Here is a 17,388-nt window from a genome sequence, read left to right as displayed (position 1 = left end):
CAGATCTGCAAGATGCTATTACTCGACTGAAGACTGTTGATGTGAATGCTGTGTCTGGAACCTTGAAACTGTACTTCCGGGAGCTTCCGGAGCCACTGATTCCACCAGAGTTCTTCCAGCCGCTGGCTCGTGGACTTGGTCAGTAATCATTTCTCTTGGTACAAAACACTTGGAGAAGCCTAGGCAGCGGTGTGTTCATCCAATTTAACCTTCTGATCATCTTAGAATGATTTTCAATCAGTGACTTGTCACATATTTCCTACAGGTCAGGTCAGGCTGAGGAGCATGCACTGTTACAGTGCATTGCCACACCCACCACACAACAAAACAGCTTGAGATCTTCATTGGCCCACCCACTGGAAATGACCCTCTATCTGCTGCAGCCAGGTGTTACATGGGCATCCCCTTGGCCTGGTCCAGCCACTTGGGTCCTCAAAAAAATGACTATCCTGTGAGCCAGATCACCCTCAGGGAATCACGCCACATGGCCGTAATGCCGTAACTGACGCTCCTTTGCAATGCAGGTAATGTGCCTCATTCAGGGCTCCATGAGCAACCACTCATTTGACACAAAGTCAGACCAGCGTTACCCAAGGATTCTCCGAGGAGACACAGTACCAAAAAAGTCCAGTCTTCGTCTCAGATCACTGGTTAGCGTCCATGTCTCGCAACCATATACCAAGACTTTTTGCATAGGTATTGGGAGGGCCACACACCCCTTTCCAGCGACTTCATAACCCTCCATGCTCTCCTAGTCTGTCTATTGACTTCATAGGAAGAGTCACCAGAGACATGAATGTCACTGCTGAGGCAAGTAAACCTCTCCACAAGGTTTACTGCATAACAGATATTTATTTGGATGCTAAGAAGCTGCTTTAGAGATGCATGTTTTATGCCAAAGCAAAAACCAAAATGAAACATTAAAATTAAAATGTGCGTATGATAGGGTACAATACTGTAATTGCGTGAAGAGCTTTATTATTACTTTAATAAATGATTTTTTCATATAAGAACAAAAGAAACAATCTTTAATTTACCACTTTTCTGAAATTAATATCATATCAAGATGTTCAAGAGAAAACTGATATATAGTAATTTTACTGTCAACTTTTTATCCATCCATTATCCAACCCGCTATATCCTAACACAGGGTCACGGGGGTCTGCTGGAGCCAATCCCAGTCACCACAGGACACAAGGCAGGAAACAAACCCCAGGCAGGGTGCCAGCCCACCGCAGGGCACACCCCTAGCACACATTAAGGACAATTTAGGATCACCAATGCACCTAACCTGCATGTCTTTGGACTGTGGGAGGAAACTGGAGCACCCAGAGGAAACCCACGCAGACACAGGGAGAACATGCAAACTCCACACAGGGAGGACCCAGGAAGTGAAACCAGGTCTCCTTACTGCGAGGCAGCAGCGCTACCACTGTGCCACCGTCAACTTTGTATTTCTTTTTGTATTTGTAACACAAGCATGTTATGTGACAAACAACCTTTAACAATTCAGTATTCAGAAACCTACACTTTTTAACATATTTTTTAATGTTTTGACTTTGCACTTAAATCATGTAAACACTCTTTTCCCCTTATGGAGAAACACTCAATACCTCAGAATGACAAAGAGAAAACATGATTTTCAAAATGTATACAAATTTATTTAAAAAAAAAAAGGGGAAAACCCATTAACACAAGTATTCAGATCATTTACTCACTACTTGGTTGAAGCCCCACACACCTGGATTTGGGTATTTTCTGCTATCCTTTTCTGAAGATCCCCTCAAGTTCTGCCACAGGTGGACAGCTATTTTCAGGTATCTATAGAGATGAATTCAATTGAATTCCAGTCCCGGATCTGGCTGGGCCACTCAAGGATATTCCCAGAGTTGACCCTAAAGCATTCCTGTATTATCTTTGGTTTGAGCTTAGAGTCATTATCCTTTTGAAAGGTGAACTGTCATACCAGTCTGAGGTCCATAGTGATTTGGAGCAGGTTTTCATTAAGGATATCTCTGTGTTTTGCTCTGTTTCACTTTCTGTCACCTCTACCCAGTCTCATAGTCCCTATGAAAAACAACCCCATCACCATGCTTCACTATATGAGTTGTATTCCACTGGTGATGAGCGTTTACTGCTTTTCTCCAGACAAGACACTTAGAACTGAGACCAAATAGTTCAATGTTGATTTCATCAGACCAGAGAATCTTGTTTCTCACAGTCTGAGAGCACTATAGGTGCCTTTTTGCAAACTTTAAGAAGGCTTCCATCTGTCTTTTACTTAGGAGAGACTTCCATCTGGAAGATCAGTGGAGTGTTGCAGTGATGGTTGTCATTAGGGAAGTTTCTTCTATCTCCACACAGGTTCTTTGGAGCTCTACCAGACTGACAATTGGACTCATGATCACCACTATACTCTTACAATTGCTCAGTTTGGCCAGGTAACCAGCTCTAGCAAGAGATGTGGTTATTCCAAATGTCTTCCATTTAAGAACTATGTAGGCTGCTGTGCTCATTGGAATGTTCAATGCCTTCCACAGATCTATGGCTTAACACAATCCTGTCTCTAAACTCTTCTGGCAGTTCCTTTGACCTCAAGGTTTGGTTTTGTTCTGAAACATATTGAACCTTCAATAGACAGGTGCAAACAACTGAACTGTCAGCAGGTGGTCCCCAAACAAGGTGTAGAGACATCTCAATGACAAAAAAAAAAGGGATTCACCTGAGCCAAAATTCAAATGTCATAGCAAAAGGTCTGAATGCTTGTGTCTATGTAATATTTCTTTTTTTATTATTATTATTTTAATAAATTTGCAACATTTTCTAAAATCTTGTTTTCACTTTATCATTCTAGGGCTTTGTGTTTTTTTTTATGTTGGATTAAGTAATTTAAATGGTTTTATCATAAGGCTGTAACAAAATGTGAAAAGAAAAAGTTAAGTCTCCTGACTACTTTTTGAGTCCACTTTATATAGCACTTTCTATAGTGAAGATTGTGCCAAGGCACTATACAAGTACAGCACTGATGTACAATTATTTAAGTATGTATCTTATACAACTGTAATTTAGCAATCAAACATACAAACAACCTTTTATGTAGTGCTTTATGTTAACCCCCCTTCCCCTGAACTATTAATTACATTACTATTTATTTACATACTGTGGAATATGTAAGACAAATTTCAACAGGTTTCTCACCCTCTGCCCAAAGTAATTTCACAATGGTACATTGTTCAGCAGTGGTGCAATCACACAGCCAAGCATCCATGTTCATTTGAGCTTGGCTTCAACTGGATTAACAACAGAGCAATGCACAGTGCTTGTTGAAGCTACCCATAAGCCATAGCGAGAGTGTTATATTGCGTCAGCCTCTGTCCATTGCAGATACCGCAACATTTTCAAATTGCCTTTACTTTTTGATTTATCCTCATATAAATCCATAAGCTTTATTAAGTAGTAATACACAAACAAATAATTTTATTCTGATGTGGTGACCCTTTCAGTGAATCCTTAGCTAACAGTGGGATTTGCTTTAGGGATAAACGGAGATAAAGAATGGGGTAGTGTGCAAAATGGATTTAGGAGCCTGCCACACAGATGGCAATGTATACTAAAATATAAATCTTCAAGAAAGTAGGGGTCTGGAGAGCATTAACTATTAACATGTTTATTTGATTCTGAGGTGCCATCAATTCTTTAAAGCACTCCAGATTTAGATAACTCTTCAAAAAAATGTAAATGCCAACAACAGCACCACGGTGTGCACTTCTGGCAAATATCCCAGCTACTCTACAAGTGACATGCAGAGAGACTGCTCTGTATATCCTTTCTTAAAAACTCCATCTATTAATTTTCTAAACCATTTATCCAGTTTACCGTCATAGAGAGCTGATGTCTGCAAGAAATTTCTATAAAGCCAAGAATAGTATTTGAAGGAAATAAAATGGTTGTAAAGCTAGAACCTTTAGCCAGTCAAAGTGACGGTAGTAGCCTGATGGCTGCTTCCCTGCCAAGGCAAACATACTTTTGTCAGTTTGTATAGGTAAGGTGACAGTTTTATCCCAGAACCAATATGGAACCTGATATTTTATATTATTTTCTTATTCACATGCACTGTTTATAATAGCAATATTAAAATGTATGCCCATATTTTTCATTCCTGTTAATACCACACTTCAATGAGCTGCCTCACAGCCAATCAGATCATAGAACAGGCATTTGCAGTGAACGTGTAGTCCACTGCAGACAATGCATTACTTCTGTCAAACCGTCAATGACAGCAAAAATATAAAGCTCACCATCTCACAGGATGTCAATCATTAAAGGCATTTTTAAAGTCAAACTATTTCTTTACAACCACAGTATATAAATATTAATTAGACACATTATGGCAAAGCAGGGGTATCCAACACCGGTCCTAGTGGACCTCAGTGGCTGCAGGTTTTCATTCTAACCATCAGCTTAATTACTGAGCCGCTTTTGCTGGTGATTAACTTGTTTTGCCTTAGTTTTAATTGACGTGACTCAGACCCCTTATTTGTTTTTTTTTTTTTTCTTAATGATCAGCTAAACAATAATGAGACACAAAACAAGCTGCCACAAGACCAGTTAACTTGAAAATAAAGAAAGGTGAAGGTCTCGCTCAGGTTGGTTTGCTCAGGTCACCAAAACATCTTGATGGTGGTCTTAGGAAAAACAGAAAATCAACAGTCTGCTGTAGCAGAAAGAGAGCAGCAACAAGTCATGATATTCAACCATGGCTTTAATTAACAGCAAGAATTGGCTTCTCATTAAGAAACTGGTTGGAGTGAAATTGGCTGGAGTGTGACGTTCCAATTTAGATGGTCATCTGTCAGCTTGTTTCACATCTCATTTCTGTTTGGCTGCCATTTAAAAAAGAAACGAATCAATTCAGAGAACTGAATCCATAAAAAAACAGGGCTATTAAAGTGAAGGGAAAAGGAGTTAATTTGCACTGAAAACTGCTTGCTGATCAGGAAAAATGGTTAGAATGAAAACCTGCAGCCACTGTGGCCCACCAGGACCGGAGCTGGACACCCCTGTCCTAAAGTGTAGCATTTTTTATTATTTTAAACAACTAGCATGTTGTTATTATTTTAAATCAATGTGATTGGTACTAGGGTTATTACTGTTTAGGTGGACCCTGAGGGTGGAGATATCTGTAATCTTTCCTCTTTCGTTGTACTTTGTTGCTGCCATGTATTCCTTCTTTCATTAATAAATCCACTTTTTTTGTTACGTTGGACTCCTTTGTTAGGATTTTTGACTTCGGTACAGTTCATGGGTGGCCCAGCAGTCCACACTATTGATTAGAAGACATACTGTTTCTTAGATGCATTCTGATATCAGGGGTATTAACTATAAAGTAATGTTGATGTTAGAACTGAAGAAATATGGTAATTAACATTTAATTGTTAAGTCTTTGACCACATTAACTTGCTGTAGCCTCACTGACCACCTTATTGCACTCCTAATGTTTTATGATCTTCTTTCAGTTAAAATTGAATGCAGACTGATTTAAATAATTCAGCCCATCTGTGAAGCCAGCCTAGTTATATTATGAAGCATCTGTTTCCCACAGATCTGGTTCTAGAAGCTGTAACATGATTGGTTAAATACAATGTATTAACACAATGAGCATCCATTGAGCAAATGAGGCCATATTATATAATACAGACTTTGGAATATGGCAGTAGAACGTTTCAATATCAAAAATAATTAAGCACTTGGACACGTCAGAAAGAAGACCCTTTACTGCACCCTGCAATATGTAGCACATGAAAATAATATAAAAATAACATATTTTTCTATCAATTAGAAATTGCTGACAAAGAGAAAAAGGAATATTCCATGATTGAGCTGCTGCAAGAGATCCCAGATGCAAACCGCAATACATTTCTGTTTCTGGTTCAACATCTCAAAAGGTAAAAATTTAAAATGTCTTCCAAAAAGTATCAAACATGCACGTTATTAAAAAAAAAAAAAAAAAACATTACGAGTACAGTAATAAGGACCTTTTCATAGCTCCATGAGACTCAGTTGAAACTGTATGAAGTTGGTACATTAGCCCTTGGTCTGTGTGAGGTTTTGTCCATGTACTCCACTTTTTCTCCCACATTCATAAATATGTATAAGAGGTAAAATATTTAATGTTATTGGTATGTGTAAGTTTGCCCTGCATTATGCTGGCACCATTTCCGGAGTTGGCCACTATATTGCACCCAGTGCTGATCTGAATAGGCTCTAGGGAGGGGTGAATAGAATGAAGAACATTTGACATTTTGGCAGTTCTTAAGTTTTCGTTACGTAATTAATATAATCAGATCACAGGCCTGAGTTAGGTTAAAAAAACAGCAGAGGTTCGGTAGAAAGATGGCATAAAGTTTCTGAGAACTGAGACCTACGGCTCAAGCGTAGAGGCATTTTTGGTCACAGAGCAGAGGAAGAAAGTTTAAAGGTAATGGACGTAAAACATAGAAGTTACAGTAGTTGTTCATCTCTTTAAATAATAAAAGAGGTATGAGCAGATGAAATGTGACAAGTAGGAAGAGAAGATGAATATTGGGCATGCAGGAGAGATGTGCATAACAAGAGAGGAGCAGAAGTATGGCAGCATCTAATTATGCGTGCAGTATGTCATCTGAAGATTTTTTCTTTTGATGACAACAATTTGTAATGCTTGAAATTATGTGATACCTAGGAAAAATGTTAACTACTAAGTTTATTATGAATATATATATATATATATAAATTTGATGTATCCAGCACATGACTATTCCTATGTAAAGTTATTTTAATAGTAGAATAGCGCAGTCCAATATTGTGTAAGAGCATTAGAATATTAGAAAGATTGTGACAAGAACAGGCCATTCATCCTGACAAGCTTGTCCATCCTATTCACCAAAATTGTGCAAAATAACATTAAGTGCAGATTTGAAAGTCTGTTAAGCCCTACTTTCCAGCATACTTATTGGTAATTTATTTCATGTGTTTATGGTTCGAAGAAAAAAAAAATTCTAAAACCCTATGTGAAATCTGCCCTTGACAAGTTTCGTTTCTGATCACATCCCTGTGTTTTTATGCCAAAATTATTTTTAAAGTAACAATTGGGATCTACTGTCACCTCTTAAACTCCATTTGCTTAAACTGAAAAAAGTTCAACTCCATCAGTCTTTCCCGTAGCTCATACCTCATAGTCCCAGAATCAGCCTAGTGCCTCTGCTCTGGTCTTTCTTTAATGCTGCTATATTTATGAGGTAATTTGGAGACCAAAACTGTCCACAGTTCTCTTAATGAGCCCTCATTAGTGTTATATAGCTTAAGAATAGCTCCATTGACATGTTCTCTATAAATTGCGCTATACAGTATAATCTAAAATTCTGTTAGCTTTCCTGATCACTTCAGTACACAGTCAGAGTGTAGATATTGATGAGTCCTCTATGACTCCCATATCCTTCTCATGAGATGTACTTTCAAGTTTTAAACCTCCCATTGTGTATTCAAATCTAACATTTCTACTTCCTACATCTTTACCTTTACTTACATTACATTTAATCTGCCACAGATCTGCCCACACCTGTATGCTTTCCAAGCCCCATTGTAGCAATTTAGCTGATTCTACAATATCTGCCCTTCCACCTAGTTTGGTATCATCTTCAAAGTTAACCAGTTTAAATATTCACTTCTTGTCCAGAACATTAATGCATATTAAAAAAGGAGCAGCTCCAGCACTGATCCCTAAAGGACACCACTTAACATCAACAACAAATTCACAGTTCTTTTAATCTGATGACTAAACTTTCATGTGTTTCCAGATCAAAAGCCTTCTGAAAATTAAGAAATATTAACTTGTGTACCTCTGTTATCATCTGCTTTTATTGCATCCTCATAGATTCCTCATCTGAATCTATGTTGTGTATTTCAAATACTCCTCTTCTAGATATATCTTATATGAAATGCTACAGTATTTAAGAATCATGTTTTGCTGAAAAATATATGTTTCTCTTTATTCCCTACTTGTGCTACAGTTGGAACACAAATGTGCACAACATACAAACTGACAAATGAATAAATAAATGCATTATTTTTGTAGATTAAAATTACTGGAGTGATTTTGTTCAAAACACAATTGGCTTTTTTGTTTTAAAATAATCAAATATGTGCCAAATTGTATTCAGATTGGGTGATTTATTTTTAATTTATCACATTCGCAGATTTACATCCTGACATACAGACACACATTCAGACAGTCATCACTCCAAAAGCAAATAAAGTACATATATTATATACAGTACTATATGCACACTTGGATATCACTGGCAAAAAAAAGTATGTGAACAGTTTTTAAATAATCACATTTACGAATAAAAATATGGGTTTGTCTTTATCTAATAAGTTACAGTAATGACCGAATGTAATCTGTTTAACTAATAACACACAAATTATTGTATTGTTCTTGTACATATTGAACACATCATTCAGACGTTCATGGGTTTAGGTTGGAAAAGGTATTTGGACCATTAGGCTGATGACTTCAACAAAAGCTAATTGGAGTCAGAAAGTTGGCAAACCTACATCTCAACCAATGAAAGAAGGAAAGTCTCAAACATTTTCGGTTTGCTGCTAGCAAGTGGCATTTGCTGATGTGAAGTATGCCTCGTAAAAGAGAGATCTCAGAAGCTCTATGATCAAGAATTGTTGATTTGCATAAAGCTGGAGGGGGCTGCAAAGTAATTTCAAAGTTTTTAGGTATTTGCCAGTCCACAGTTATGACTCAAAATGATGACTCAAAAAGACACAATGCAAAATGGTCAATATTGAGAAAAAAAAATGAAGGTGTAACAGCCAAAGGCTTGAAGAACTCATTCAAACAGGTTAACATCTCTGTTCATGCGTCTACCACATTCAAAACATTAAACTGGCATATTAAGGAGAAAACCACTGCACACCTAAAGTTTACCAAAGACCATCTTGACATTCCACAGAGTTAATGGGAAAATATTTTGAAAACGTATTAAACTAAAGATAAAATATGCAGCAGTACATTTGATACCCCGTGCCAACATGGAAACATCATTGCAACTGTGAAGAACAGTGGAGGAAGCATCATGATTTGGGACTGCTTTGCTGCTTCAGGTCCCAGAAGGCTTGCCATGTGTGAGGAGAAAATAAATTCCCAACTTTATCAAGGCATGCTGCAGAATAATGTCTGGGTGGTTCTCCACCAGCTGAAGCTCAATAGAAGTTGGGTGGTGCAGCAGGACAATAACCCTAAACCTAAACCTACTATGTAATAGATTCAGGAAATTAAAATCTGTTTTTTGGAGTAGTCTGGTCATAGTTCCAACCTTAACCCAACAGTAATGCTGCAAAATAACCTCTAGAGAGCTGTTCACACCAGACACACTAAGAATATAGCTGAACTGAAGCAGTTCTTTAAGGAAGAATTGTTCAGAATTTCCACTGAACGTTATGGAGATCTAATCTGCAGTTACTGGAAGCACTTATTAGAGGTTATTGATGTCACAAGAGGTCTGGCCAGTTGTTATATCCAAGGATTCAGTTACTTTTTCAACAGCAGATTGTGAATGTTTGATGAGTCTGTTCGATAACACATGAACGATTATAATGGTTTGTGTATTATTAGCTTAAGCATATTTTATTTGTTTGTCTATACTTGTGACTTAGATGAAAAATAGATCACATTTTATGATCAATTAATACAGAAAACCAGGTAATTCAAAAGGGTTCAGTGTTTCTTGCCACTGCATGTGTATATATATATATAATATGTGTGTGTGTAAACATTTTAAATGAATGTGTGTGTATTGTAAATATAAACATATGGGACATGAAAACATCAAGTTTTGGACCCAGCAGCAGAAAACACTAATTAATTGCTAATGACAAATTATTTCAGCAAAATGTAGTAGATGGGCTAGTAGTCGTAATTATCATAGCCTAGTGGCTGCTTGTCTCCAGATGGTTCTGCATTCTTCTGCAGATGGTTCCAACATGGATATTGTCCTCCTGTGGATGTGGCCTTTCATGAGGACTGACCGAAAGTTGTGAAACTGCAGCAGTGGAGCAGATTTATTATCAATTCACTTCATTGTCATCCTCCTCCACTCTAGAAATACCACAAGACAGTTCAGAGACTGTTGACCACTCTTAACCTTCTGCCTGCAATTCATTAAAGAAGGCACCATAAGGATCTCTCTTGATTTTGGTATTTGACAGTATACTATTTAAACAAGAACATTTAATTAGATCTTTACACTGACCTGCCAAATGTCCATCCATCCATCTCTTCATTTGACTCATCCAATCTTGTTGAGAGTTGCTAGGGCCAAAGTCTATCCTGGCAGCACGGGGATGTGTCACTTAAAGTCTGAAGTTATGGAAGGAGGGCAACATTATAATTTTATGTTGCAATAACCAAACCTTGATCTTTCCCCCAGAGTGTCAGAGAAGAAGGACGTGAACAAGATGACCATCCACAACCTTGCCACAGTATTTGGTCCCAGTCTATTACGCCCCCCAAAGGATTCCCAGTCAGATGCAGTAGATATCTCACAGGAAGTGGTAGTGCAGGTAAATGCATCATACTCATTTTCTCAGAACTTACTTCTTATGCAAGTAAAAACTGTCTCTTATTCAATATAAAAGAAGAGATCCTCCTAACAGTATACTGAAATGCTAAGGATATCATCATTGTGCTTATTTCTAATGTGCTGATGTCATCCTTGTGAATGAAAGAGAAACTGCTGAGAGTTTTGTGCTCTGAGGTGTGAGTGTTAATTTAAAGATACATTTTGCTTTAAAAAATTTGCTAAGGAGTCTTTTAGGATTTTTTTGTGTTGTTGTTAATTGTATTGATTTTATTGTAACCATTCCATACAAATAGATCAATTTTTACAAAAATAGGATTGAAAACAAATGAAACCCCCCACTGAGAAAGAGATCATGGCCAACAGAGTTAACCTTAAAGCTAGTAAAAAATAAGTAAATCGATGAGTTTCATAACCGGATAAAGATAAATGGAGAAGAAAAAGAAATGGGAATAGAATCTGCTTCCTCAGTGCTTTAAGAGCTTAATCTAAAATGTTATTGATTAGATCCTGCCAGATTTTGAAAAAGTTCTGCACAGATCCTCTAAGTGTGAATTTGATTTTTTCCTGTTTCAAATAGTATAAAACATCAGTTACCCACTGACTTAAAAGAGGAGAGTTAGGATTCTTCCAGTTGAGCAAGATAAGTCTACGTGCTAATAGTGTAGTTAAGGCAATTACAGTTTGTTTGTCCTTCTCCACTTTAAGCCCACCTTGAAGCCCACCAAACACAGCTGTTAGTGGATTAGGAAGGCTGTCTGATAGGCATTTAAAGATTTTGGTCCAGAATGATGTTAATTTGGCACAGGCCCTAAACATGTGGCCCAATGAGGCTAGAACTTGATTGCAGCGTTCGCAGGTTGGATCTTGGCCTGAAAACATTTTGGGCAATTTTAAACAAGACAGATGTGCTCGATATATAATTTTGAGTTGAATAATTCTATTCTTTGCACATATGGAGCTCGAGTGAATTCTCTGCATTGCTACCTTCCACTCCCAAACATATGCAGTTTTTAATATCTCGAAAACATTTGGGATTAAATTGCTTAGAGATCTTTATATAGACAACATCTTTGCATCCTATGAACAATTACATTCCAAATTTAACTTTCCAGCAACACATTTCTTTCACTATCTTCACATTTTTCTTCTTTTTTTATTTTTTATTTTTTTTTATCCGCCTATTAAACTCATCAATTTATGTACAATATTTTGACCAGCTTTAAGTTTTACTCCATTGCCCATGCTCTCTTTCTCAGGGGTGGGGATTGGGTTGATTTGTTGTCAATCCTATTTTTTGTAAAAATTGATCTATCTGTATGGGATGTTTACAATTAAAATCAATAAAATTAAAATATAAAAAAAAAAAAAAAGATGTTCTCCCATCGGCCCCAGAGCTCCTTTGCTACCGGACAGGAATTGCAGCCCCTGCTGAAGCAGTGGTTTTTGGGTTGCACCCCACCCCACTACATTCCTTGACACCCCATATCGCCTGTATTTTGGCCCAACAACAATGCCCATGCAAAAGTTTGTAAACAAACAAAGCAGATAACCAAACCATATACAAAGCCTTTTACATAGACATACCAGGGATTAGGCCTTAATTGTCAGTATTGTTTTAAGAATATCCTAAATTAAAACATTTTGGCTGAAGATGTACAAGTATATGCTTGAGTTGTAATTGCGATGGACTGGTGTCTTACCCAGGGCTATTTCTTATCATATGTCAGTGCTACCAGGATAGGTGGTTACCCCCAACAAACCTGAGTGAAATTAAGCAAGTTTGACATTACATTACATTACACCCAATGACAACGGATTGTCACAAACTTCTCTGTTCTCTAAGTTTTGCTTTTGACTGTTCCCCTCCCTAAAATTATAAGAGCTTGACATGTTCTAAAAGGGTCTTTCTCTGTTCTTTTGCAGGTCCAAGTGGTGTTTTACTACTTGCTGTATAACAACCTCCCAGCTCCCCAGACAAGGAGGAAGACATACACCGAATCTGAGGAGACTTGAGACGCTTAATGAAATTGTAATTCTGTTGAATGTACTTTTTGCTTCTCTAAATATGTATACAGTATGTATATAAAGTCTATTCATTTGTAACTTAATGTGTTTTTAAAAAAGCAAAAAAATTGAATTGAGTCTGATTCAAGTTTACTTTTTAAATCAAATGTGAATTACTGGTTGTTAGTTTGTTTCTGGATGAAAGGGTTTAGAAGACCTCCCCTAATTCTACGCGTATGTGCTGCAACCAAGTGATACACTGAGCCCAGAGAAGTCTTATAAATTGGACTAATGAAACTGTGATCTTAACACGTAGCTCTTCCAATGAGGAACATTCACTGAATTTAAAGAGCACACTTGAACATCCTGCAGGGCTCATTTATAAAACTTTGGGCAGAATTGATTGTGAAAATATGTGCATACCAGAAAACAAGAAAAAATGTATACTAAGAAAAATATCCTAAAACCTGGGGTACACGCGTTTCTATGCAATTACCAGTTATAATTCACAATCGTCATCTTAATGTGCGTTCGTGAATATGCCTCGATGCTAATCAATGTCATACACGTGCAATCACAATGCTGCAAACGTTCATTGGCTGGTAAAGCAGCCTCCCTCCTGACGCGTCAAAACCCCACCACCTACATTCAAGTGCACCCCTGTGCTCTGCAGCTGAGTGTACAAGATCATGCACGGCATTATAACACCTCTCCTCAGCAATCTGGCGGAGGTGTAAAGTGTCAGCGTCTGAGCAGGTAGTTACTATCATCTGGCACTTGTAATGACATGATTGCTGATACAATAAATAGTACAGAACATATAAAAAACTGAGGGTCTAGCCACTTATTATACCAACAAGCTAGCCACCACATAACAGCACCATCACCATCGTCTGCTAAAACTAGTTTGCCTCAACATAAATTAATCATATGTTGACCAAGGCCACAGAGACTTGATGTTTTTCAGTCTCATCTTAGCATCTCAGACGACTTGTGCTTTAATGGAATGTAACAGCTTACGTTTATCAAAAGAAACATCATACTCACTAGGTTCCCTTATTACAGTATGCGTGCAGTAAAGTGATCTGATGAGAACCAGACACTACTGCAAATTGGCTTTGAGAAGTGACAACAGATAGCCGATTTCAGTGCAGATATACAGCATTGGCCCTCTTAAAAGGGAGCACAAATAGCCTGTGCATCATATTCATTATTTTTGAATTATAATGTGTTTGCCACGTCAAGGCACATTATAATAACAACTCGGTGATAGAAATTATTATTTGTTGGAGTCGTTATTTGTCTGCATTTCCCTGCTTTGTTGAAGGTATTGTCATGTCCCAGTTTCTCTGAAATGTTGCATACACATGGGTCAGAGTTGCTGTAAATATATGCAAGCTTTTAGGTCGTGTTTCTTTATATAGATCCCAATGGTTGTATGGGAAGTTCCGTACTCACATTTCAAATCAATTTTTGTGCCTATGCAAGTTTTATAAATAAGGTTCCTTGCGTGGCCTTGTTGGTACATGGCCAGGTAGGCTCTGAGATTCAAACTAACATTTTTCTAACTCAACTTAAATCTTAGTGACTTTTCAAGTCTCTATATTTACTTTAGAAAATATTTTTAGTCTGCAAATTAGGGTTACTAATAAAAGTGTTTAATGAGCAGTCAGTTTAGACCATGTCTTACATGTGCTGTGCACTTTTACAGGCTGATCCTCCTGTTTTTACAGTCATTAAATGGATGATGGCCTTAACTTCTGATACCTTTAAGCATTTATTATGGTACTTTAGTGATGAGGATTATGGAGTTTATCAGGTAATAATAACAAAGTACTAGCCATAGCCACTTTGAAAACTGTAGAGAACCTAATTAATAGATACCCCAAGGGATAGACCCACTCTTGTGTGTCAGTGTTGATTTTTTTTGGTGCTCAGGTTTTCCACCTTTAGCCCAAGGTGTGCATGTGTGACTGTCATGTACTGCTGGGTTGGTTCCCGCCTTGCATCTAATACTGTCAAAATATGCTGAATTACCTGAAATGATACAAAGGTAAGTGGTAAACTGCTAGAGATTAGAGTAAAAGTTTGCCATACCAAAAATTGACAAAATATATCATTTTCAGAGTTATACAAAAAGGCCCTTTTCAGGGAAAAAGTAATGGGTTAACAACTTACAGCTTTTCTGCAACAATGGAAGTTCATGAAGTCTTTAAAATTGATGCAAACAGTTTCTGCAGGTGTCCTGTTTTTGTACTTAACAACCCTCTGTCTGTACAAAAGCAGTGTTGGAACAGTGAATTCCATATTCACAAAGCCAGTTCAGGAGGGGAAGAATACTTTTATTGGCATGAGCATGGAGTCAACACAGTACCAGGAAGGAGATGACTGGAATACATGATTAGTGGCCATTTCTCATGTCTTTTCAAGTTACTGATAAACGGACCCTTGGAGTAAAGCCATCTGGTTGTCTTGCTTATACTGGGTTTTTTTCTTAATGATACTTGACCTTGGCCAAGAGTAGCTGTGGGACTGAGTCACAGATCAAGAGGATTTAATTAAAATGCTTTATTAGAACGCCAAGAGTAAACATCAACAAGTTAACAAGAATAGAAGTCATGTAATTCATTTAATTATCAAATCAGAATATAAGAAATTTGACAAACAACAGGAGACCATCCAGACTATCAAGCCCGTTTGTTTAGCTAATAGCTAAGCTGTCCCAATATCTCACCCAAATTCTACTTAAAGGTTGTCAAGCTTTCTGCCTCATGTCTTGGTGGTTTACTCTAGAGGCCCACAACTCTTTAAATTAAAAAAGTGCTTCCTGGCTTCAGTTTTAAATGCACTTCCCCTTAATTTTCACTGATGTTGAGTATGTGATTCATCCTTAAGCTGAAAGAATCTTGCTGGATTTGCTTTATCAAAGCCTTTGAGGATTTTAAATACCTGAATTAGGTCCCCACGCAGCCTCCTCTGCTTGAGACTAAACAGGTTTAATTCTCTGAGCCTGTCACAGTAGGACATGTCCTTAAGTCCTGGGATACACTTGGTTGCTCTCCTCTGCACAGCTTCGTTCAGCTATGTCTTTATTGTAGCATGGAGACCAGAATTGCACACAATACTCCAGATGCAGTCTTACGAGTGCATTACAGTGGAACCTCAGGTCACGAATGTCTCAGAACACTTACAAATCAGGTTATGACCAAAAAGTTTGCCAAACTTATGCATCTGTTCACGACCACACACTCGGGTGATGAACAAGCCAGTTTCCCTTTCGGTTCGTACGCGCCGATGATTTCTGCACGTGTTCAGTCTCTCCCTGTACGTTGTTCTTGGTCTGACGTGCGTGCATGCAAGGTTAGTTTTCTTGGTTGTTTATGGTTAGTTTTTGTATAGATTAAGGATTTTTCAAATTTTCATTTCTTTCCCTGTGCTTAAAACTCGTTAAAAAAAGTGTTTACAGCGAGCGGTTCGTAAGGCTGTAGCGTGAACTCTTGCAATGTTAGTTTTCTCTGTTCAAGGTCTTCTCAGTGTTATTCAATGTTTTCACATTTAGTTTACTAATACACTGTGCATTCTATGGTATAATTAAATATTTTTGTGCTTAAAAATCTTATTTAAAAAAATATTTACATACAGTTTGTACAGTCTGGAACGGATTAATTGTATTTATATACAATCCTTTGAGGGAAATTAGTTCAGGTTACGACCATATCGGGTTGCGGCCAGAGTTTTTGAATGAATTACGGTCGTGACCAAAGGTTCCATTTGTATATAGTTTCAGCATAATGTCCCTTGACTTAAATTCAACAGTTTTTATGATATAGCGTAATATTTTATTTACTTTTTTAATTGCTTCTCTATATTACTTTGTTGATGAAAATCAACAGTTAATTGTGAAAATCATATTTAATAGTAAAAATCAACTCTCACAGGACAAACTATGTTTTCTTGGAAATATTGAAATAAAGCCCAGAGTATGTGGAGAAAACACACACACAAACAATGAATGGTGCTGGATTAGATTGGCCACACTGGATCTGTGTTGCAGCAGAGCTACCCATTGCACCACCTACACTCTAATTGCATTCTTTTCTAAAAAAATAAATAAATGAATAAATGAAATGCTCCATTTTAATAGAAGTGAAATGTGGTCAAGGAGGAATTATAACTAAAAATTTTGATCAACAGTGGAATTTTAAAATTGTTTCACTCCGTAAGTCGATGCAAAAAATTTGAATGATCTTTTAAATAATCATTTCATGCTTCTTACCAAGAAGTTAACAAAATATATAGCACTTTCCTGTAAAGAACACTGTTCAGAGATGTTTTCTGATTACAGCATGGAGAAATGGTTTATCTTTCTACCACAGATTAGGGTCACAGCTTCAATTCTTTGTCATCACCTGTGTAAAAGCTGCCCATACATAATAAGTTTATACGAGGGACGTTCAAAAAGTTTCCATACAGTTTTTAACTCTCATCCATCCATCCATCCATTCTCTTCCACTTATCCGAGGTCGGGTCGTGGGGGCAGCAGCTTAAGCAGAGAGGCCCAGACTTCCCTCTCCCCGGCCACTTCTTCCAGCTCTTCCGGGAGAATCCCAAGGCGTTCCCAGGCCAGCCGGGAGACATAGTCCCTCCAGCGTGTCCTGGGTCTTCCCCGGGGCCTCCTCCCGGTTGGACGTGCCCGGAACACCTCACCAGGGAGGCGTCCAGGAGGCATCCTGATCAGATGCCCGAGCCA

The 17,388-nt window shown here is 37.7% G+C and overlaps 1 protein-coding gene across 1 annotated transcript in view; it reads left to right on the top strand.

Moving 5' to 3' along the window:
• The window catches only part of LOC120524985 (active breakpoint cluster region-related protein-like), a 54,335-nt gene extending 41,573 nt beyond the window's left edge, over positions 1-12,762 (top strand). The window contains exons 11-14 of the mRNA XM_039746901.1: positions 4-138; positions 5,840-5,945; positions 10,482-10,614; positions 12,558-12,762. Of these exons, the coding sequence (XP_039602835.1) occupies positions 4-138; positions 5,840-5,945; positions 10,482-10,614; positions 12,558-12,647 (464 nt within the window). The 3' untranslated portion in view covers positions 12,648-12,762. The remainder of the gene's footprint in view (positions 1-3; positions 139-5,839; positions 5,946-10,481; positions 10,615-12,557) is intronic.
• The last annotated feature ends 4,626 nt before the right edge of the window (positions 12,763-17,388 follow it).

Source organism: Polypterus senegalus, chromosome 3 (genome assembly GCF_016835505.1).
Source record: "Polypterus senegalus isolate Bchr_013 chromosome 3, ASM1683550v1, whole genome shotgun sequence".
Taxonomy (NCBI): Eukaryota; Metazoa; Chordata; class Cladistia; order Polypteriformes; family Polypteridae; genus Polypterus; species Polypterus senegalus.
Note: the sequence above shows the minus strand (reverse complement) of the source record. Positions and strands in the feature narration are given on the sequence as shown.